The 21,623-nt window shown below is 57.0% G+C and overlaps 1 protein-coding gene across 6 annotated transcripts in view; it reads right to left on the bottom strand.

The window, feature by feature from the left end:
- Window positions 1-13,375: 13,375 nt before the first annotated feature.
- The window catches only part of KIAA0232 (KIAA0232 ortholog), an 82,831-nt gene continuing 74,583 nt past the window's right edge, over window positions 13,376-21,623 (bottom strand). For 4 of the 6 annotated variants that reach the window (XM_069594780.1, XM_069594782.1, XM_069594785.1 and 1 more), the window contains exons 8-9: window positions 18,289-18,386; window positions 13,376-15,935 (exon numbers count right to left, since the gene is read on the bottom strand). In XM_069594780.1, coding sequence (XP_069450881.1) covers window positions 15,756-15,935; window positions 18,289-18,386 — 278 coding nt within the window. In that variant the 3' untranslated portion in view covers window positions 13,376-15,755. The remainder of the gene's footprint in view (window positions 15,936-18,288; window positions 18,387-21,623) is intronic. The other 2 variants (XM_069594783.1, XM_069594784.1) reach the window with 1 other exon arrangement.

Raw genomic sequence — 21,623 nt, 5'->3', positions numbered from 1 at the left:
ATAGCCTTGTTTTTTCAAAGGCATCGCCCAGTCGCCTGCTGCTGCCTCCACCATCGGGAAGCTAAACCCGATTTAGAAGCTGCGGGATCGGGTCTCCCGTGGGAGTCACGTGAGGTGGGGGCAGGGGAGGCAAACGCTTCCAGGCCTGCCATGGGAGACCCTCCCAGCACCCTTGCACGCGTGAGGCTCTCCCTCAGGCCCAGGGGCTCCCCAGAAGCATCTAGAACTCTGTTACATCCTCACCCTTGCGCCTGCCCTGCCCTCCGCCCCGGGCCTGGACCTCCTGAGCTTCTCCACTCTCATACTTCCTGGTCCGCTTTGGGGGGTGCGGCCCGGAACGGTGCTCCAGGTGCTCCCACCCTCAGAACAGCATCCCCAGCTCTAATCCACGCCCATCCCCAGGCCGTACCGGGCTCCAGCACCCCCACCCCTGGCCACTCTCCACATGCCTATTGCCTTGCCAAGTCTCTGATCTGTTCCCAGGTCCCCAGTGGCAGCCAGGGCCCACGCGGAGGCCCCCCTTCATCCTCATGGCCGCCGGGGGTGCACAGAGGACCTGAGGCTCCCAGGGTGGGGGGAAACCTTCCTGCCCAGGCCCCACAGCTGCCGAGGATACAAGCAGGATTTGCACCCAGGCCCTCTGGCTCCAGGTAATGCCAGCCGGGGTACTTGTTTGGGGGTGACTGACGGGACCCCTGTGCTGAGGTCCTGCCCCCTCCATGCCCTCCCCACCCTTCCTTCCCCACTGTTCCTCCACCTGAGACCCCACTTTTTCCAGCCCCTGAGAAGAAGGCGATGATAGGAGAGAATGTGAGCCTTCAGATCAGGCAGGTCTAGGCTGGAGTTGCAGCTCTTCATGTTTTTACTGTGTGACTTTGGGCAAGTTTCTTAACCTCTCTGAGCCTCAGCTTCCTCTTTCAGAGGAAGGGGTGCCCCACATACCTCAGGTCAGGGAGTGGTTTGGATGTCAAGCAGGGGAGGTGTTTGATTCGTGTTGTCTCTCTTCCTGATGCACCCACCCGCCCTGACCTACTGACTTCAACCTCATCCCTCCCTCCACCATCCTGAGACAACCCGAGGTCTCATGTACCTTAGAGGAAACTTCTTTGATGCGCCCCACGTTCCTCTTCTTCTCAGACCTCAGCCCCTATTTCCTCCTAATCCATCCACTCACCAATAAACAGCTACACACAGACACACACATATATAGACACATGTGCACGTGCACACACAAACACACACACGCATGCACACAGTTGGCCCCAGCCTCATCCTATCTATAGAAATCGGCTTCCTAAATGTCCCAGCACGCAGTCCAGCTTCCATCCCTCCTCTGTCCTACACCTGGAGTGGCAGATGTTCCTAGATCTCACGAAAACACTCCTAGAGGCTCCTTGTCTTTCCCTCTCCAGAGCAGCCCATCCACTTCTTTAGGGAGGGAGCTGGTCTATTAAAAACCTAGAAAGCGCATTAAAAAGCAGAGACATCACTTTTCTCACAAAGGTCCATCTAGGCAAAGCTATGGTTTTTCCAGTAGTCATGTATGGATGTGAGAGTTGGACCATAAAGAAGGCTGAGTGCCAAAGAATTGTGTGCCAAAGAATTTGAAGTGTGGTGTTGGAGAAGACTCTTGAGAGTCCCTTGGACTGCAAGGAGATCCAACCAGTCCATCCTAAAGGAGATCAGTCCTGGATATTCTTTGGAAGGACTGATGCTGAAGCTGAAACTCCAATACTTTGGTCACTTAATGTGAAAAGTTGACTCATTGGAAAAGACACTAATGCTGGGAAAGATTGAAGGCAGGAGGAGAAGGGGACGACAGAGGATGAGATGGTTGGATGGCAGCACTGAATGAATCTAAGCAAACTCCGGGAGATGGTGAAGGGCTGGGGAGACTGGCGTGCTGCAGTCCTTGGGGTTGCAAAGAGCTGGACAGGGTAGGACAGAACAACAAGACCTCAGTCTCCCCACCCTGGGTCTCTGCCCTGAGGGGCCCCAAGCCTGCTGACCCCCCTCCCTGGCAGGCATCACCCATCAGGAGACCTGTCCCTCCCACTGCCAGTCCACCCTCAAGCCCCAGACCTTATAGTCACCCTCTCTGCACCAGGCCTTGTGCGAGGCTCCAATGTCCAACTGACACCCAGGTGAATGCATAAACCAAGTCCATCTTATGGACTCAAAAGTCTCCAAGAAAGACCTTGAGACTCTGCTAATCACGGTGATCCTCTGAGCACTCGCCACCCACTCCCTGTGGAGGGAGAGCTCGTGGCTGGGAGAGAGTTGGCTGCTAGGTTTTTGTTCTTGCTTGAATCTGGGCAAGGGGGCTTCCCAGGGACAGGCCTGGAAAGGTGAGGGTGAGAGCGGGTGGGCTCGAGAGGAGCAAGGTGGAGCCTGGCTCAGTGTCCCAGGAGGCTAGCTGGGGCGACCCATTAGGCATATGGGCAGACGCACCTGCAGAGGGCGGCTCCTTCAAGTCCAGCCTCCAGCAGCCACCAGAGTGTCCCCCTTGTCCACCAGCTTGACTTTCCAGCCCCTCCCTTCCCAACCTGGCTCCAGCCTGATCTCTCAGCCCCCCGCTTCCCCTCTCCCAACCAGACTGGCATTTTCCAGACAGGTCACAGTCCTGGCTGCACAAACCCCACCTTTGCTTGTCCTGTTCCTTCTGCCTGGATCCCCTTCCTGCCTTCTTCAGCTGTCATGAGCCAGGTGCCCCTCGGCCATGTGCCAACCCCACCCCCAAATTGCCCACGCCTGGCGGAGCTGGTCTCTCCCTCCTGAGAGGCTGGGGAGCCCCTTGCTCACGCCCTGTGGCCCTCCACAGTGGAGACATGGCAGGTGAACCAGATTCTCCAAAGGAGCGTGGCCCCCAAATTAAGGGCCTCCCAACCCCAAGTAGCTCGTCCTGGGAAGTGCTGGGCAGTAAACACCTGCCAACCGGTCCAATCCTCCTCCCATCTCTGGGGGTAGGGGGTGGGTTTGTGGTGGAGAGGACCACTCCTAAAATCTAAAACGGGCCAAGAGATTCGCCAAGAACCGCAGGTGGTGAAGGGTGCTGTCTGGAGCCGCCGGGGTACCAGGTTGAGCGCCCCGGAGACCTCTCAGAACCGGTCAGTGTTCTCTAGACCTGTCTGTCCATCTGCCTCCCCGTTAGGCTGTGAGTCCAACCCCGGCACACAGGCAGAACTCAGGATGGTTGGAGGGCGGCTCTTCCAGAGGCTGGGGGCCCACCTCCAGGCTCCCCAATCCCAGGGGGCCCAGTCCTCCAGGGAGATCCAGGCTTCACCCACCAAGCACAGCCACCGCCCCAGGGGAGACCCCGCCTGGGGCTGCCTCGGGGAGCTGAGCTGAGCTGGGTCTGGGCTTCAGGGGCAGGAAAGGGCAATATGGTCACCTGGCCTCCCCAGGGTCCGCCAGGCCCCTTCCCTGCGGGCCCCCTCTCCCCCCAGGTCCACCCCTCCCCCCAGCCCGCGTGTGGCTCAGCGGCTCCCGCCCCAGGAGACAAACCTCTTCCGAGGCTCATTTCCAGCTGCCACCAAACCGGCCCGACCGAGCTTCCAGAAAGAGCAGTCCACACGCCACCGTCCACGCTGCCTCCCGCCCTCTCATGGCCCGTGACAGTCAGGGCCGAGCTTCCTCACTGCTGCACCCCCAGCATGCGGCAGGGCTTGGAGACACCTGTCTGGCACTGGTTTGTCTGGACTTTGCCCCTCTGTGAGCCTCAGTTTCCTCATCTGTAAAATGGGGGTGACCATTGACACTCCCCCTGGCTCTTGGGAGCCCTTGCGTAGCTGTGTCTCTAGGGAGAGGCCAGGGCTGAGTGGAGAAAGGGCAGGTGCAGCACCACCCAGAGGAGGTGAGTGGGTAAGTTTCGGGGGGCCCTGACCTGGGCCCCATCAAGGCTCCCAGCAGACGTCTACATTGAAATTATAGGAAGGGCCCAAGAAGCCTCCCTGAGCCTCTCCAGAGTCTTATTTGGGGAGACAATGTAGGGTCAGAAAGAGGCCCAGGCTTAGAGCCAGGAGACCAGGGTCCCCATCCCGGGTGTGGTGCTCATTGTTCCCCGTGACGATGGCGTTGGTGTGTCTAACATGCCCCAGCTTAGTCTCCTCATCTGAGAAATGGGCACATCAAAAGGTGTGGGGCTAGGACTTCCCTGGTGGTCCGTAGTTAAGAATCACTTCGCCATGCAGGGGTTGTGGATTTGATTCTTGGTCAGGGAACCAAGGTTCCACGTGTCACCCAGCAACTAAGCTGTCATGCTATAATGAAAACCTAGTACAATCAAAAAAAAAAAAAAAAAGCACGATTTACCCGAGGCGCAGAGTATGCAGCCCAAAGCGCTAGCACAGGCGCGTGGATGAGACGGGCTAGACGCTCACAAGGATGCTTCTAGAGGCACGGCGATAAGCGCTTGCATTGTTATGCATTTTAGATAGGAAATGGAAGTAAATGGAAAAGGCTGGCCTTCCGTTTGCAGAAGCTATTAATATAAAGCGTCTTCATGGAGACCCTGAGTGGCCCTCGATGGATGCAGGGCCCAGGTAGTCTGGGCCTCTGCTTACGGCTTAGGGCTGGTGGTGTGATTTTTGCCTACCTTCTATGGGTTAAGAAAGTTGGTCTCAGTCAGTAAAGAATCTGCCTGCAGTGCAGGAGACCCGGGTTTGATCCCTGGGTTGGGAAGATCCCCTGGAGAAGGAAATCGCAGCCCACTCCAGTATTGTTGCCTGGAAAATCTCATGGACAGAGGAGCCTGGTGGGCTGCAGTCCATGGGGTCGCAGAGTTGGGCACGACTGAGTGACTCACACTTACTTACTCAAAATTTATCTCCTGTATGCCAGGTCATGTGCTCAAAGTTAAGGACCCAGGAATGATTCAGGAACAATCCTTTCTCAGTTTACAGAGGAGACAAGTGTGTAAAAGGAAATTGCATTTTTTCAAGCTTTTACTCTACCTCCGTGTGAGAGTATCCACTGTGGAAAGTCTGCCAAGTGCAGACATGTCCACAGAAGAGAACACAGGGGCCTGCAGTCCTGCCTTCCCGGGCAGAACCGCTGGAAAGCGCATTGCTCACACCTCCTTGTGTCCTCCTGCGGGGTGGGGTGGGGTGCTCTGGGAGCCGGGGGCCAGAGCTGCAGAGGGGCCTACGAATTCACCAGGGTGCCCGAACAGAACCAGCAGAGCTCCCTTCTCTGAGGGAGGCAGACATGGAGGCCCAGAGGTCATGGCTCCTCCTCCTTCAGGTCCAGGCAGACTCAGAATTAGGCTCCCCTGCTGCCCCAGAGAGCTTCCCTGGTGGCTCAGATGGTAAAGAATCTGCCTGCAATGCAGAAGCCACAGGAGATGCAGGTTCCATCCCTGGGTCCGGAAGATCCCAGGAGGAGGAAATGGCAACTCACTCCAGTGTTCTTGCCTGGAGAATCCCATGGACAGAGGAGCCTGGCAGGTCCATGGGGTCACAGAGTCGGACACGACTGAAGCGACTTAGCACGAGTGCTGACTGAAAACCTCTCTTTGCACTTCTAAGTTATTATTGTTTACCTCTTGAGAGTGTTTTCACTGCGAAAGTTTCACACACACACAGAGTAGAGTGAACGGTGCAGAGGTCCCTGCGAGCCCATCTCAACACAGATCCGTACGCTGTTCCTCCTGTTCCCTCCCCCCACTCTTGTTATTTTTATTTTTCCTGGATTCATTTAGTGTGTCTCTCAGATATATCAGAGTCCATGAAAATACTTCAGCTTGTCCTACGCACATCTGTAGTGGTAAGTGGGTTTTTTGTTTTTTTTTTTTTTGAGGCATAATCGCAATACCATCAGATACCTAATAAAATTAACAATTCCTCGATGTTTTATAATCCCCCAATCATCTCTAAAAATGTCTTTTTATAGTTTGTCCAAATCAAGTTCCAAAGGTGACACACTGCTCTTGGCAAACAGGTCCAGATATATATGCATTCATTTGTATTTATTTATTACTTGGCTGTGCTGAGTTTTAGTCGCAGCATGCAGGATCCAGTTCCCTGACCAGGGGTGGAACCTGGGCCCCCTGCGTTGGCAGCGAGTAGCCGCTGGACCATCAGGGAAGTCTTTGGTAGAAGAGTCCTTTGTCTCTTTTACTCTGAAGGGCTCTCCCTTGGTTTTTCCTGAGCCATGTATTTGTTGATGACCTTGCATTATCTGTCTTGCAGAATTTTCTGAAGTATGGATTAGTGGATTTTGTACGTGTGGCGGTGTTCAACAAGCTCCTCCTCTAGCCCCAGGATTCCCTTTCAACTTGGTTTTCATCTCAAGCAGCGGTTCTCAATTTTGCCCCCAGGGGAACATTTAGCAGTGTCCTCCAAAGAGGGTCCCTTAGGAGGCACTGAGCTGGAGACGGGGGCAGGCCCAGGGGAAGGGTCACTTCTAGGGGTCACTCCCAGCATCTCCACGTGGGCACTGGATACAGGTCCATCAGGAGTGGATGGCTCATCCCCTGTCTTGGTGATGATGTCACCTGGGACCAGTCAGTCCCGGTGCTGAGCACGTGAGCTGATGAATCTGCAGCCATTGGTCATCGTGGTCTTGATCAGCCATGAGGGTTGCAGAACGGTGAGGCCTATTGCTTTGTGTGTGTGTGTGTGTGTGTGTGTGTGTGTGTGTGTAAGATAAAAGGAGAAGGGGACGACAGAGGATGAGATGGTTGGATGGCATCGCTGACTCAATGGACCCGAATTTAAGCAAACTCAGGGAGATGGTAAAGGACAGAGAAGCCTTGCGTGCTGCCGTCCCTGGGGTTGCAAAGAGTCGGACACAACTGAGCGACTCAACAACAACCATTATGACTTTAACACTTTCTCATGTACAGTTTGCAAAGGGCTTTCCCATCCAGGATGGAAAAACCAGGCTCTGCTGGAGGGAGGTCTGATAATCCTCTAATAGCTTTCTGCAGACAAGGAGACAGCTCAGAGGAAGGAAGCGACACAGGACCCTACGGCTTAGTAAGAGCACCAGGCTAAGCCTGAGCGGGACCACCCAGAGGGCCACTCTCAGACATGTACTCAGCTCACCCAGCAGCAGGGTATGGAGGAAGCGGTCTGTGATCTTTTTTTCTATTTTTTTTGCCAAGCCTCATGGCATATAGGATCTCCTGTGTGACTTTCTTTAAAAAAAAAAAAAAGCTACAAAAGTTCTAAGAGATTCTCTAAAATCCCTCTCCAACCTCGGAGACCACCGCTCACCCAGGACACAGTGGTGCCTGAATCACCCCTCTTTGGGCTCCCTGCCGCCTCCAGGCTGAGTCCAGACCCTCTCAAGGGACGCTCAAGGCCCTCTCCCCACTGTCTCTCACCTCACTGCCCCCACCCCAGCCAAACCCACTGGGACAGGGAACTTGGGTTCTTGTTCTGACCCTGTGGGCCCTAAGGAGGGGATTAGCCCCTGTTCAGCACCCACAGGTGCAGGCACGTTATTCTTTTTAATTCTGGGATGTGGATTTCACCTTTCCACTTTTTTCAGACGAGAAAACTGAGGCTTAGAGAGAGGGAGTGTCTCTTCAAAGGCCACACGGTGGAGGCCGGGGCTCCGGGGGAGATGGGCGGGCTGGCCCCACCCTGGGCTCCCCTGACGGCCCCAGAAGGCCATCCTGCCCAGGGCTGGGAGGGAGGCAGAGGCCCCCCCGCAACATACTCGTATCGGACCTCCCAGGGAGGCGCCTCTGTTTCCTGTGATCCGCAGAGGCCCTGGAGGGCAGATCACCACCAAGCAGGAAACCCCGTTGTTAACGGCCAGTCTGCAGAGTCCCGGGGTGGAAACGGAGCCCCGAATGTTTCTTCCAGATCAAATGGGACCGTAGGAAGGCCCTTTGAGGGTGTCAAGCTGAGGACTGTACCTCCTTCCTCCCCAGCCTGCCCTGCTCAGGGACACCACGTGGCCTTGCTAAGGCCATCGGACCATTCAGGGCAGAACTGGGTCCTGATGCTTCACCCAACACCCCCGACCCACCAACTTCCGAGGCCGCTGAGTGGGGTGGAGTTTGGGAGCTGCCAGGCAGGGAAATTGAGGGGCAAGATGAAGAAGAACCAGGCTTCTAATGGCACGGCTGCCTGGGCTTGGTGTCTTCCCCACTTTCTTTCAAACTGCTGAAAAATTCTAGATGTTTAGAGCTCAGGCAGGCTGGAAAGACCCTCAGAAGTTTATCTTGGAGAGATGGAAGAGGAAACTCTGGTCTCCTTATCATTGCACAGGTAGGGCCGAGGGAGGCTGACTGGCTTAGGAAAATGAAATTTATTTCCAGCATCAGGTTCAGGGTCTGGCACATCGTATGCTCTAAACTGGAGAAGGAAACAGCAACCCACTCCAGTATTCTTGCCTGGAGAATCCCTTGGACATAGGAGCCTGGAGGGCCACAGTCCATGGGGGTCTCAAGAGTCGGACACGACTTAGCAACTAAACCACCACCACCACGCTCTAAACATGTTTGTCGAATGAATGAATGCAAGTTTCCAAACCAAGACCCCGAGATGTTCCTTTCTTCCTAATTGGTAGCTTAATGCCTACATGAAAAGACAGTGGCCCCCAGAAGGCCCCAGATTGTCCCTCCTTCCATGTGACAACTCAGCAAGGTCCAGGTGTGGACTCCAGGGTCCTTTGCTCACCAGGCTCATCCAGTTAACAAAAGGCCCTCCGAGCATGATGCCACCAGGCCTGGGAAAAGCGTTTTCGAGTGAGGACCAGAGTTCAGCATGAGGACAAGACTCAGAGGCTCAGATCTCCCCACTTCCTCCCCAGTTCAGGAAGGGGAGGTCTACGTGAGGGATGACCCTGGAGAAGTGAGGCGCCCAGAAGGATCCTTGAGATGCTACAAATACCTGCATCCTGGGAGAGAGGCCAGACTCACCCAGCACCCTGGTAGGGCCTTACTGGGGCAGGGGAAGGTAGCCAGCTGGAGGGAGCGCCTGGCAATCTTAGGCTCCTGAGGCTGGGCATGGAGATAGGAACAGATGTGTGTGTGTGTGTGTGTGTGTGTGTGTGTTGGGGGGGTGACCGGTGCAGTGCAGAGAACCACGGTCTGCCACAATGAGGGCGTCTCTCCAGGGTCCCCAATCCCTCTAAGCCAGCCACCCTGGGGCCTGGACGGCTGCTGGGGGGAAGCCAAGGGTCCAGGTGAGCGTTGGCTGAGCAGGGCTGCCTGCGATCGCTGGGGAGCAGCTTTCGGCGTGTGGGAGCACGCCGCGGTCACATCTGACGTGTGTGACAGGCAGGAGCTGGGTCCTGAGCGGGGCCGTGGGAGGGGCCCCAGGCCTGGGAGGAGAAGAGCTGGGAGGCAGGCCCGGAGGAGCGGATGTACTTGACCCTCAGTTAGCCTGGGGGGCTCAGCACACAGCCAAGCATCCTCCTGGGCAGAGGGAGGGCCTGCCCCGAAGTTGGGCACCTGGCTTGGACCTGTGCTGCCTGCCCGGTCTCACAGCCTGCGGCCCCCAGGCCTCCCTGAGCCCACGGCTCTGCAGTCAGTTCAGCTCCCCCTCTGGGGGGATGGGTTGGGAGGGGGGCGGTGCAAAGGATGCTCAGGGTAGGGAGGGGACCCCACCCGGGGGTGACCTCACAGGTCTGCTCACTCAGGCGAGTGGGTGATGCTGCAGGCCAGGTCCCTGGATTTCCTGGGCCTTCCCAAGGCTGGAGGGGGCGGCTCAGAACAGGAGCCCCACCCCCAGGAAGAGAGGAGCAGAGGGGAGGAGCTCAGGTAGGCTTGGGGCCTGTCCCCCCGCCCACACCGGGGGTGGGGTGGGGAGGACACAGGGTTACCTGCCCGTCAGCGGGGTGGCCCAGCCTGGCCCTGGGAGCCTGGGGAAGGGGGGTGTCCTCAATCCGTGGTCAGGGAGAGGGTACCCAGCCCAGGGTCACAGGCTAGCCAGGCACCTTCTTGGGTGGGCAAGCAGAAGGGAGGTCCACCCCCTCATGTAGTCCCCTCTGGGACGAGGCTGGGGGTGGTCCAGGGCAGCCAGGAGCTGTTAGGGTGGCAGCCCAGAGGGTGGGGCCTCCTTGGTTCCCCCTGAAACAGACCTCTCCCGCTTGGGGGGCCCCCACATGACCCCTGGGCTGTGGCAGGAAGTGGCCAGCTCCGGGTCTGAGCGGAAGAGGGCCGGGTGCCTGGAGCCCTCCTGCCCGCCTGGTGGCCCTGAACCAAAGGGCACACTCGGTCCTGCTGCTACCCACGGATCCCCTACCACCAGGAGGGGCACGGGGGTCTCGTGACGGGTGAGGAGGGCTAAGGCGCCGCCTAAAGGCCGCGTGACCACGCTGAGCACCCAGCCCCCCGTGCTCTGCAGGGCCTGACCCTGAGGCAGGGCTGGGCAGCCACTAGGTGGAGGGAGGGCAGGAGGGGTACCTGGCCGTCCCAGGCTGGGCATGCCAGCTTCCACTGGCAGCCAGGGCGGTGAGGCGTGGACGCTCACCCAGGAGTGCGCGGGCAGCGAGGGCGGGAGGGGTGGGGGGCTGGGCTGGGACCTGGCCCCCGACGGCCTCACTGCACAGCTCACGAGGACCAGCAAGAGACTGTTGCTGGAAGCGGCTGGCCCCACACGCTTTGTAAAGCGAGACACAGGCTTTCTTTGGGATGGGTTCTGTGGTCAGCGTCCACTTGGAATGCTGGCTCCACCGTCCGCCAGGTGTGAAGAGAGGGAAAAGAAAATGTTAAGCCGCTCGGTTGCATCAGACTCTTTGTGACACCATGGGCTGTGGCCCACCAAGGCTCCTCCATCCGTGGAATTCTCCAGGCCAAGAATGCTGGAAGCCATTCCCTTCTCCGGGGAGCTTCCCGACCCAGGGATTGAATCCAGAGTCTCCTGCAATGCAGGCAGATTCTTTAATCATCTGAGCCGTGTCACAAGCTGTGAGACCTTAGCAAGTGATCGCTGTCTGTTTTCTCATCTGTAAAATGGGGCCACTGTACCTACCTCACAGGGTTAAACCCTGCTTAGACAAGTGCCTGGCACGTGGCATGCCCCCAGCACTGGCTGGTAGTGTTCCTGGCATGGACAGGGTGATCCCTGAGCCCCACCACATGGCCAGGTGCTGCCGCTAGTTCGGTAAACCAAGGCAACAGCCCCTGAAAAAGCTGTTAACTCCCCACCGGCGATGAAGGCCAGCTGCAGTCTCTAAAAGCAGCACCTCACGTCCTGGTCTCTGTGTTTCTTACAGCTCAGCCAGGGAAGCTGGGCCCCGCCTGCTGGCCCCCTAGACCACTGTGCAGACAAGCTGGCCTCCAGGCCCCAGCCTCAGCCACTCAGCCCACGTGCCCAGGCTGCTGGGTGGCACCTGTAGTGGTACCGACTGAACCCCAGCTCTGCAGGCACACACCCACACAGGGGCCACCACATCTTTGCCGTCCACTTGGCTGTGACGCCTCAATTCCTGGGAACAGAAAGTCTCCAGGTGACTAGTTACTGTGCCCAGGGCACCTCCTCCCCAACCCTGCTTCGGCAGGTGAGTGCCCTTGTGAAGCTCACGGTACTTTGTGAAAAGGTGGAGCTGATGGCTGGTGTGGCCGTAAGGCACACACCTGTGCCGGGAGATGATCGATGAGAGAAGCCCTGGACACAGCAGAGGGCGCGCTCCCAGGATACCGCCCGTCTCCCCTGATACACGGCCCCTGCCGCACTGACCACCCAGCTGGTGCTGGGGCCACACGGAGGAAGAGGTATGGTCCAGCCGGCGAAGGTGATGAGAGCACGCCAAAACAATGCCACCCGGTGCTGGGCCTGCAAGTTGGCATACTTGGGGGCTCACCTGGTACCAGAAGCTGGCCCCTAGGCATCCCCTCACAGATGTGCTGTCAGATCGGGCTGCCTACAGACTTCACAGAAAGCGGGGTTGAGGCGGGCTGGGAAAAGTGAGGCTGACCCCTTTGGCTTGTCTACAAGATGCATGCTTCAAAGATCTACCCTCCATAAATATGGGGAGCAGCTCTACCCTCTTCAGAGGGACATGTACGTGTGTATGCTAAGTCGCTTCAGTTGTGTCCGACTTGTTGCAACCCCACGGACCGTAGGCTCCTCTGTCCATGGGATTCTCCAGGCAAGAACACTGGAGTGGGTTGCCATTTCTTACTCCAGGGGGTCTTCCTGCCCCAGGCCTCTGACCTGAGTCATCGGTGTCTCCTGCACTGGCAGGCAGGTCCTTGACCGCTGCACTACTTGGGAAGCGTGTAGGAACATGCCTGCACATCCCAGAAGCCAGGACAGGCTGAACACAACTCGAATCCTCTGTGCCGACAGAAGGCGAGTGCTCAGCGTCCGGATGGTGACAGAAAAGGACGTCTGGGCTCACACGTGTCCACAGGACCTCGCGTCTGTGTGGATGTCCGTCCAGCGGCAGGCGTCCTAAGGGCTGGAACTGGCCTTCCAGAGCCACTGCCCGAGAAGGCCCATGGTTAAAGGTCGTCAACAGAGAAATGTGACTTAGGGTACTGAACAAACATGAGGGGAACTTTCTCCATGTTGGCAGAACTTATTAAATCCATGTACTAGAATGATAAGCTGTAAAAGTGATGCAGGTCGTTACTGACAATGAGAAGATCTCTTGAAGAAAAACCTATTTCTGAAGCTACAGAAGAGCAAGCGTAGTGCCACCCTGTACTGTGAATGTCTCTCTATACATACATCCACATACCCACTCAGCTGTCTAGGAAGGTGTTCACACAAAGCTTAGAAGCTACCCTCTCAGGGTGATGGAGGTATGGATGAGTTTTCTTTTATACTTTTAAAATAATATATTGCTTTCTTGAAATGTACAGTCATTATGTTAATATAAATACACATTCCCCGCCCCCCCCCGCCCCCAACCCACAAAGAAAAAGACTAAGCTTTTTCTACCACCACAGGACAAAAAGGTGTTTTTCTTTGCAAGATTCAGGCAGTAGTTCCTACGGGTGGGAATGGGGAGGCGGGGGTAGGCTCTTTTCTCAGCAGGATTCAGGCAGTAGTTCCCAGGGGTGGGAATGGGGGGTGGAGGGCGGGGTAGGTTCTTTTCTCAGCAAGGCCCCAGCCACTTTCTTCTCCAGCAAAGCAGACGCCAGCACTTTCAACAGTGCCCATCTTCAGTTCAGTTGCTCAGTCGTGTCTGACTCTTTGTGACCCCATGAATCGCAGCACACCAGGCCTCCCTGTCCATCACCAACTCCAGGAAGAGCTAAATAACCTTCACCTGGAATTTAACACATTATTAACTCAGGGTGATCTCTGCGGAAATTAACACCTGTGGGCGTTAAGTCAGTGGGGGTTACCTAACGGGATTTGTTACATAAGGGAATATGGACTTGGTTTCTGGTCAGTAAGTTGCTAAGAGGAGGATGGTGTTCTTTAATAAAAGAATCTTTGCTGCGATAAACAAAGACAACCAATGGCTTTTTAACTTTTTTATTTGGTGTTAACTCCACAAGAAAACAAAACAAAACAAAAAATCGGTTACTCTGGTGTACGTGAAATCAGAACGATACAACCACGGGAAAAGAATCTCAGCCCAGGAATGGGAAACTGGTGCTTCAGTGCTAAGATGTGCAACGCGCTTCATACCACAGTACGTTTCAGCGTTTTGCCAACTTTTTAAAGAGATGCTTTTTCTTTGTGATCACTCACTTACAAAACTGAAAACCACAACTTTCAACTCTGTCGCTGAGAGCCTCCGGGCTTCAGCCACTTAGCTACGAAAACAAATAAATACGTAATCTGTTCACTCCCTCGCCCACTTGTAATCCCTTCCCGTTCCCGTGGGAGGTGCGTCGCCTTCCCACCAGCGTGAGGAAGTCTGCACGTGACCACCTGGAGCCTTTTCATGATAAAAAAAAAAAAGCAGCTGTCCGAAATCACCGAGCTAAAGGTTGTGTCTGAAATCTATTTATTTGGTCTCGGCTACATGAGCAACGATTTCTAGAATGATCGTCACTGTAGTGATTTTTTTTTAGGAATTTTACAACTTCCAATTCTTTTTTTGCCTTTGCTGTTAAAAATTATATTTCAGTGCAGATGCTAATCAATTTTTAGGAAGCTCTGGAAGAAAGAAAAATACATAAACCCTTATAAAGTCTATAAATAAATAACAGCAACATAAAAACCTTACACACGCACACACACACACACACACAAACCCACTTTAAAGTGTCAAAGATGTGCTGTATAAAAACAAACCCTGACGTGTGGTGAGACCAAACCCCACGGCCCATCAGGTTTCCCACAGTGAGGACAGAGAGTGCCGGGGGAGGGGGTGACTCCACGGCCCTGGAGGGAGTTTCCTGTGTCATCATGAAGGCAAGGCAATGAAACCCAATGCTTGAAGCAAACCACGTATTCTCGGCCAGCTCAGCTCCCAGCTAGTACATGTTACGGGTCTAGTGCCCGCCAGAATCAGTGGTGGAGCTGTCTCATCCAGTTAAGACTTCCCGACGTTACAGACACGCTCAACTGATCTCACACGTCGGTTAAAAGAAGAAAAGTAATTTTAAACATTTAGGTTTTGCAAATATTGCTCCTTCTAACTTCAGCCTGTTGCCTGGCGGCGTGAAAAGCTTGAGGAAGTGACCATTGTGAAACGGATGGGCCTGGACGAGACGGACCGAGCCCTGGCTTCTGCATGCCACTGGCGGGTGGGCCCCGTGGAGCCGCCACAGCGGTACGGGAGAAACCAGGACTCTGCCCCCGGCCCGCCACACACACAACTTGCCCAGAACATTCTCTCAAACACAAAAGGAGATCTAAGCTATGCTAAGTCAGAGCCAGGAGCGCAGCCAGCTGCTGCAGCCAAGGTCTCTTTGGGGTCGTGAGGTGGTCTATGTTTCAGGTCAGACGTTTACAATCTCAAGTTCTGGGGCGGAGGTGGGAACGGGGGGTGGGGGGCGGCTTGGATTCCATGTCGGTCACTGCAAGAATCTCACCCGCAACTCAGGTCCTCACCGAGTATTGCCAAGACTCACCGCAAACAACCCTGACTGGTGTCTGCGGGGGTCAAAGAGACTGCGACGAGAGCGGGCTAGGGTGCCCCGCCCCGCCCTCCGCCCCACCTGGCCTCACATGCCACCCCACACCTCCAAGTCCTTGGCTGCCTCAGCTAGCGAGGAGGTCCCCGACCATGGCACTGTCCATGGTACATACTCTAGGGGAAGATCCTAAGATAGAAAACACAGTATTTTTGTTAAGTCTCTAAAAGCACACCCTTGCAGTTCCTACGTTAAATGTACATGAGATTTTTTTTACTGAATGGAGACCGGGGATGAGTCACCCGGGCTGCCCTCTGGCCTCCGGAGACAGGCACTGACTCGCTGCGGGGGTATGCGTTCACACCCCAGTTCGGAGAGGACAGAGCCTGCGTGTCCCCGAAGCTAGAGTCTCTGAGGAGTGAACGTGGGCGCTGACGCTGCGGTGCTAGCAAGGGGGGGGGGCGGTGACGGACTGCGGCTGGAAGTGGGGAGGGCTGCGGCAGCGAGAGGACGCGGAAGGCAGTGATGCTTCAAGACGAGCACATGCACACCGGTTCTAGTCTAGTTCAGAGAGCCAAGAATTTTAACAGCTTGGAAGAAGAAAAAGAAAGAAAGAAAGAAAATCTTCAACAGGACAGCTGTCCTCAACTCTAAAATAAGCAAGAGAAAGAGAATTACTGATCTGAACCAGTTAATTGAAGAAGAAACCTAAGTTGTTGTTTTAGATTAACAGGCCTCACAAAAGGGTACTTTCCCCCCTCACATAGCAATTAAAAAAAAAAAACTTGTACTGCTCTGCGGGGGGGCGGGGTTAGAGATGAGTTCGGGAGAAGAGCGCCTCCTCGCCGGGGTCCGCCCACTCGCCTCCACCTTCCGAGCCTGAGTCCTCCGCGGCGGAGCCGGCGCTGGAGCACGGCGTGCGGTGGAAGCCGTTGGGCTGGGCTCCGGCGTCCCGCTCTGCTGTGCACCTCGCTTCATAAACAGAAGACACCTGAGGGGAGAGGGACAAGGAACGAGTTTTCGAAAGGTCACAGAAGGGCCGGGGGAGGCGCTTTTTTTCACATACAGAGGTTAAGGAACACACTATTGGTGGATATTTTCCGGTGGAGAGTTACCAGACTGAAGTTTTCCTGTTTGAAAGCAAAACGAACAAGCTCTCCCTCCTGACCTATAAAGGACCCCGGACCCTGATTCTCCACGTTCCCGCCTTCTGGAGTCTCAGCGCCGCCTTGCCCTCCTGGGGCTTCTGTTCCAGGGGCGGACAGCAAGCAGACCGATCGGCCCACACCTCTGCCAGCTTCCTGCTGCGCTGACCAGCTGGGGTGGGCAGGGGAGCGCTGATGGGGGTCCAGACAGGAGTGGCGGGGACAGCGGTTCTTTTGAGGAGATGCTGAGAAGAGAGCTGGGCCACAGAAAAAGCAGAGCTGGCAGGGACCCTGGGGGCGGTGCTTCTGAACCAGGGGCCCACTGGCATGAGGGGCGTTTTAGAGAAACTCTTGGTTGTGTGGGGCTGCCCCCCGCCCAGCAGACAGGCAGCTTCCTGGCCCTCGGGACACTAGCTGCAAGTGGTGGTCCCTGCCCAGTCACAGTACCCAGCAATGCTTCCCTGCACCCGTCATGGTTAATTAGCCACGCCACCCTCCCCTGACAGTGGCTGAGTAGTTCTTCCCGTTCCCCCCGTGATGAGCAATGCCCCTCATTCATAGTAACTAACAAGCCGCTCCCCCCTCCAGTGGCTAGCAAAAAGCCCCTCCCTCGCGGTGACCAGCACCCCCTACTTACTACAGTAACTACCCATGCCCCGCCAGTCATAGTGGCTTAGCAACACCCACCCCCTGCCCCCACCCCCACCTCCAGATGGCAGTACTGTCCCTGGTTCAGAGCCCCCCCACCCCCTACCCCGAGGAAGGAGCACAGAAAGACTGCCACACCAACGGGGGAGCAGAGGCGCGCGAGGGCAGACACACAGGCCTGGCAGGGAGAGCGCATCCACTCCGTGCACAAGGGCGGAAGGACGTGGGGCTGAGGGCGCGGCTCGATCGACACGCAGGCTCTGGCTGTGCGACTTCAGAGGCGTGTTTGGAAAATCTGTGCTCATGTGTGCTCGGCCGTGTTGGACTCTCTGTGACCCCATGGACTGAAGCCCCCCACCCCCGCCCAGCTCCTCTGTCCAAGGGATTCTTCAGGCAAGGATACTGGAGTGGGCTGCCCTGCCCTCCTGCGGGGGGAAATCTTCCTGACCCAGGATCGAACCTGCGTCTCCTGCCTGGCAGGCGGGTTCTTTACCCCCTGAGCCAGCAGGGAAGCCCCTCGGAATCTTTCCGGGCCTTCTGTTCTCTGCAGGCTGGCAGAGCAGCACCCGCCTCCTGGGCGACCGAGGTAACAGAGCGGGGGTGCTGTGCTTTGTGGTGGGAGAGTGAGGGGGTGCTGTGCCTTGTGGTGGGAGAGAGCCCGGCTGGAGGGGCAGGTGGGAGCAGGAAGCCCGCTCGCGAAGCGCAGGCAGCGGGCGGCAAAGGGGGGCGGGGGAGTGTGAACGCGGAGGCGGGAGAGCCCGGAGGCCTGGGGTCGGCTGAGAGGGCGGGCGGCGTGCGGACGGGCTGGGGACTGAAGCTGGGGCGGCGGTCGAGGGCAGAACGGCCACGGAGCTGGATGCAGAGAATGCTGGGGACGCCCCAGACGCCTGTCTTGATGCGTTAAGTCCAGCAGGTCCACGGACACAAAGACCACGGGGGCGCTGGGGGCGGGGGCGCTCGGGGCGGGGGCGGGGGAAGGACGACTTCCACGAGACTTCGACTGACACTGACAAATCACGCCGAGAAGCCAGAGGGGCTCCTTTGGACTCATTCAGCTGCCTGCCTAACCAGGCGAGATCCGGGCCCTCCCTGAGCTGGCGCCCCAAAGAGCTCGGGCAGGGCAGAAGGCAGGGGCGGCAGACACACGGGGCCTGCCTTCAGCTGCGGCAGGGCCACAGCGGCGCTCTATGGGGGCGGGGGGCGGGGGGCGGGCAGGGCACATTGTGGTGGGGGGCGGAGGGCAGGTGTGAGTGGAGGGGCTCCTTTCTGCTGTGCATTTTGAAAGATGGAAAGGGTGTCCACCCGAGCATCTTAAGGGGGAACCACGGGGTCAGACGTGTGTGGGGCAAACACGCTCTGGCAGGAGTGAGGGACGGACTGCAAGGAGAAGGGGGCCGGGGGGAGGCCTTGGCAGTGAGTGGGAGGCAAGGCAGACCAAAGGGTCGCAGCCGCAGAGCTCGGTGCCGGGAGAGGCAGCCGCGAGACTACCGGTTGTGCATGGCGCTGGCGGCTACTGCGAGTTAGTAGTAAGGAGGAGGACAGTCCACTTACCCTATTAAAATCTAACAGACGCTCTTCATTACTGGGCATTTCTTTAACATCTGGATACTCTTCTATACCATTCTCTCCCTTGGCATTTGTATAACATTCTTAAATCATTTTGAATGGAGAAGGGAAAAGAGGGAAAGGGGGGGAGATTGCATTAAGACACAGTCATGAAACATACCATTCTTGTTTCATTTTTTTTTGCTGAGCAGTCAGATCACGAAAAGCAGACATGGTCAGCATCAGCTAGCCAGGTGTGCGCCAGGAAAACGTTAGGCCAGTTAAAAAAAAATGTTTCTAATGAGTTGTTCATGGAGTAAAAAAAAAAAAAAAAAAAAAAGAGGCCAACATAACCTCACAGTCTTGTTAATCCCACCACGAGACACTCTCTCAACAACATACTCACACCTCTCAAGTGACAGGCCCTGGTAACACAGGATTAAAAAGGCCCGCAAGGCCCCGGGGGTGGACATGGTGTGGAGGGAGACGGATGACGCGCCATGAACACGCTGCTGGACAAGGGGACAAATGCATCTCAGACGAGACGAGGGGTGACGGGAGAACACAGAGCGGGCAACAGCCTGTCTGTCCCTCCTCAGCTCAGCACAGCCTAAGCCATCTGACAGGGAGGGGCAGGAGGAGGGGGCTCGCAGGCTGACTGGGGGGCTTGGGACTGCATGCTGGGACTCGAAGGCATCAAGTGCCAGTCACCTGGTCCCATGGTTCTCAACCCTGCTTTCCCGTGCAGATCACCTGGGGAGCCTTAAGACCAGCCTGGAAGCCCCAGGCCCCGCCTGAGACTTCGCACTTGATCTGGGGCAGGCTCTGGTTTCAGCTGTTTCCGGCGGGGCTCCCCGGTGATCCTGATGCATGGCCAGGGCTGAGGCCCACCTTAACTCAGATCAGCCCCCAGGCACCTTCGCTGTGTGGGAAGGGTGCAGAGGAGGAGACCTGACCTCCTGTGAGTCAGCATCCTGCCGGCCGGCTGGCAGTCACTGCGTGGCGCAAGATGAGACATACCCGATGAGATGGGGACCCGCAGGGCCCATGGCGGCAGGGCCAGCTCGAGGACTGCGCCCTCCCACCACCCCCGGGGGAGGGCCTGTGCACCCTGTTTGGCCTCCCCAGGAAAGGCTGCACTCTCCGCAACCTTCAGTTCTGACAGCCTGGGGCCCTCAACCTCCCTGGTGCACATTCATGAGAAACCCCAGGCTCTGTGATGAGACAGGCTGTCAGCTGACTCGGGGAGATTCTACTTAACTGTGCTGTAACTAGGGGCTAATTACTGAAAGAGCCCCAGTGCTCTCATCTCTAGAGAAATTTCTATGCAAGTTAAGACAGGTGCGCGGCCTCAAGTGCAAGGCTGGTACACACGGTAAACGTCTTCTCGAGTGCTGCTACCCAAAGCCTGGCTTTGGGCCCACCTGCCTTGGGACAGCTGGTTAAGACGCTCCACCGAGGCAGGAACCCAGCACCCAGCCCAGGCCATCAGCTTTTCTCAGCTCGCCTGCCAAGCTCTACCATCCCGACGCCCCACGGCACTCAGCTGCCCCTTGGATGAGGTGGGAAGGTGACTATGTCCTTGGCTGGAACGCGCCAGGAGGTGGAGTGGGTCCCCCCCAACCCACCGCCGTCCCGTTCTCTTCCTGCTTTAGGGTTCTATGCGGACACAAGGGGTCAGTGGATGCCCCAGGCATCAGGAAAGGGCAATGCTGACTGTTGTCAGGGTTCTTCATGGTCTCCATGGCCCTGGTGACCACAGGCCAGGCCAGTTCTGGGCATTTCAGTCTTTACAACTATTCTCTAAGAAAGCCATCTCTTTCAGCCTCTTTTTACAAATACAGACTGTGGAGCACAGAAAGGCTTGTCATCACCTGAGGTCTAGCAGCTGGAGAAGGGAAGCACTGGGTTCCAGCCCAGCTCTGTCTGCTGAACCCTTAACCGTCACCTGCACTGAGTCCCTGCAGGGCCCTCTCTCTAAGACCAAAAGAACATGCACACTTTTCGAACTGAGTGTGTGAGCCCTGCAGGCGGAAGCTCAGGACAGCCCAGGGGAGGCACACAGTCCGCTTGGCCCTCGTGGCCAGGGGCCCTGGGCACAGCAAGTGCGCTCCTGCTCCCCGCGGCGGGCGCCCCGGTGGGCACCTCTGTCCACAAATGGTCTCGGCTGTCACACGCCATCTGCCCCGGCCCCTGTGTGGACTGCGCCTGCAGGTAGTCCCGGCTTGGGCCCTGATTCCCTGGGGTCCCTGCATTTCCAGCGCCCAGAACAGCGCCTGGCATGAGATGAGTGTGCAAGAAGGCTTTACCAAAGGAGCGTGTGTGTGGATGCACAGCAGGGCAAGGGAGGGGGTTCCCTCACTGCCCTCCGGGGTTGTGCTGCTGCCCTCCGGGGTCTCCGTCTCCCGACTCGCTCGGAAAAAGGGACACTCCTCCTCCCCCACAGGGAAGCTGGGGCTGCCTGGTCAGGCCCTGACTCAGAGCTGCATGGGCTTCTTATGAGGCATGAGCGGCGTCAGAAGCTTCAGGAGCGAGGGGAGTCGGCAGGCCTGGCTGCTGAGCAGGTGAGAGGCCACTTGCTCTCCGGGCTGAGCTCCTCCTCAGACTGTGCCCCGCCCGCCCCCACCCCCCCCAACCCCGCCGGGCTGGAAGAACCGGGCTTCATGACATCACCACCAGGGGTAGCTGGGAGTGGCAGGTCATCTGCAAGCCTGGCTACCATGCTTTGTCCACTGAACATTCCTGCACGCCACACCGCAATTACAAAGAGCTCTGTGTGCCTCAAGCCGCGTGCAGCACCTACAACGCACGGCACGGAAAACCACAGGCCAAGAGCTGGAGCGGCTGCCTCGCTAGTGACAGGAAACCAGGCCGAGGCCAACAAGACGTCCCCGTGGCCCAGGGAAGCCCACCCGGGGTGCTTAGGGGTCACCCTGTGCAGGCCCCCGCCCACCCCCGCTCCGGGCAGGCGCGTCCTGGGGCGGGGCCCCCTGGCCCTCCTCATCTGCATTCCCCACGACTGCAGCTGGGACTCGCTCAGCCAGGGCAGCCACTGGACTCTGGTCAGCGTCCAGTCTGCACTCCTATTGTCCCTGTGTCTCCCGGGCGCCGTGTGTGGAGGCCGCTGGAGAGCACGCTTGGACCTCAGGGCTACAGCCAGCACTCAGGCCTGGGCTGAACAGCTGGAGCCGTTCAGACGGATGCACCATCTGAGGCAAAACCAGGCTTTCTGTGGGGGCTATAAAGACTGAAGCACCTTGGAAATAATGAAGAGTGGCTACATATTAGCTAATGGCAGAGGAGCCAGCCTTCAGTAGAGGCTGTTAAATAAAAAAGATGCT

This window comes from Ovis canadensis, chromosome 6, assembly GCF_042477335.2.
Source record: "Ovis canadensis isolate MfBH-ARS-UI-01 breed Bighorn chromosome 6, ARS-UI_OviCan_v2, whole genome shotgun sequence".
Lineage (NCBI taxonomy): Eukaryota > Metazoa > Chordata > Mammalia > Artiodactyla > Bovidae > Ovis > Ovis canadensis.
This window is presented reverse-complemented; position numbering and strand designations above follow the sequence as displayed.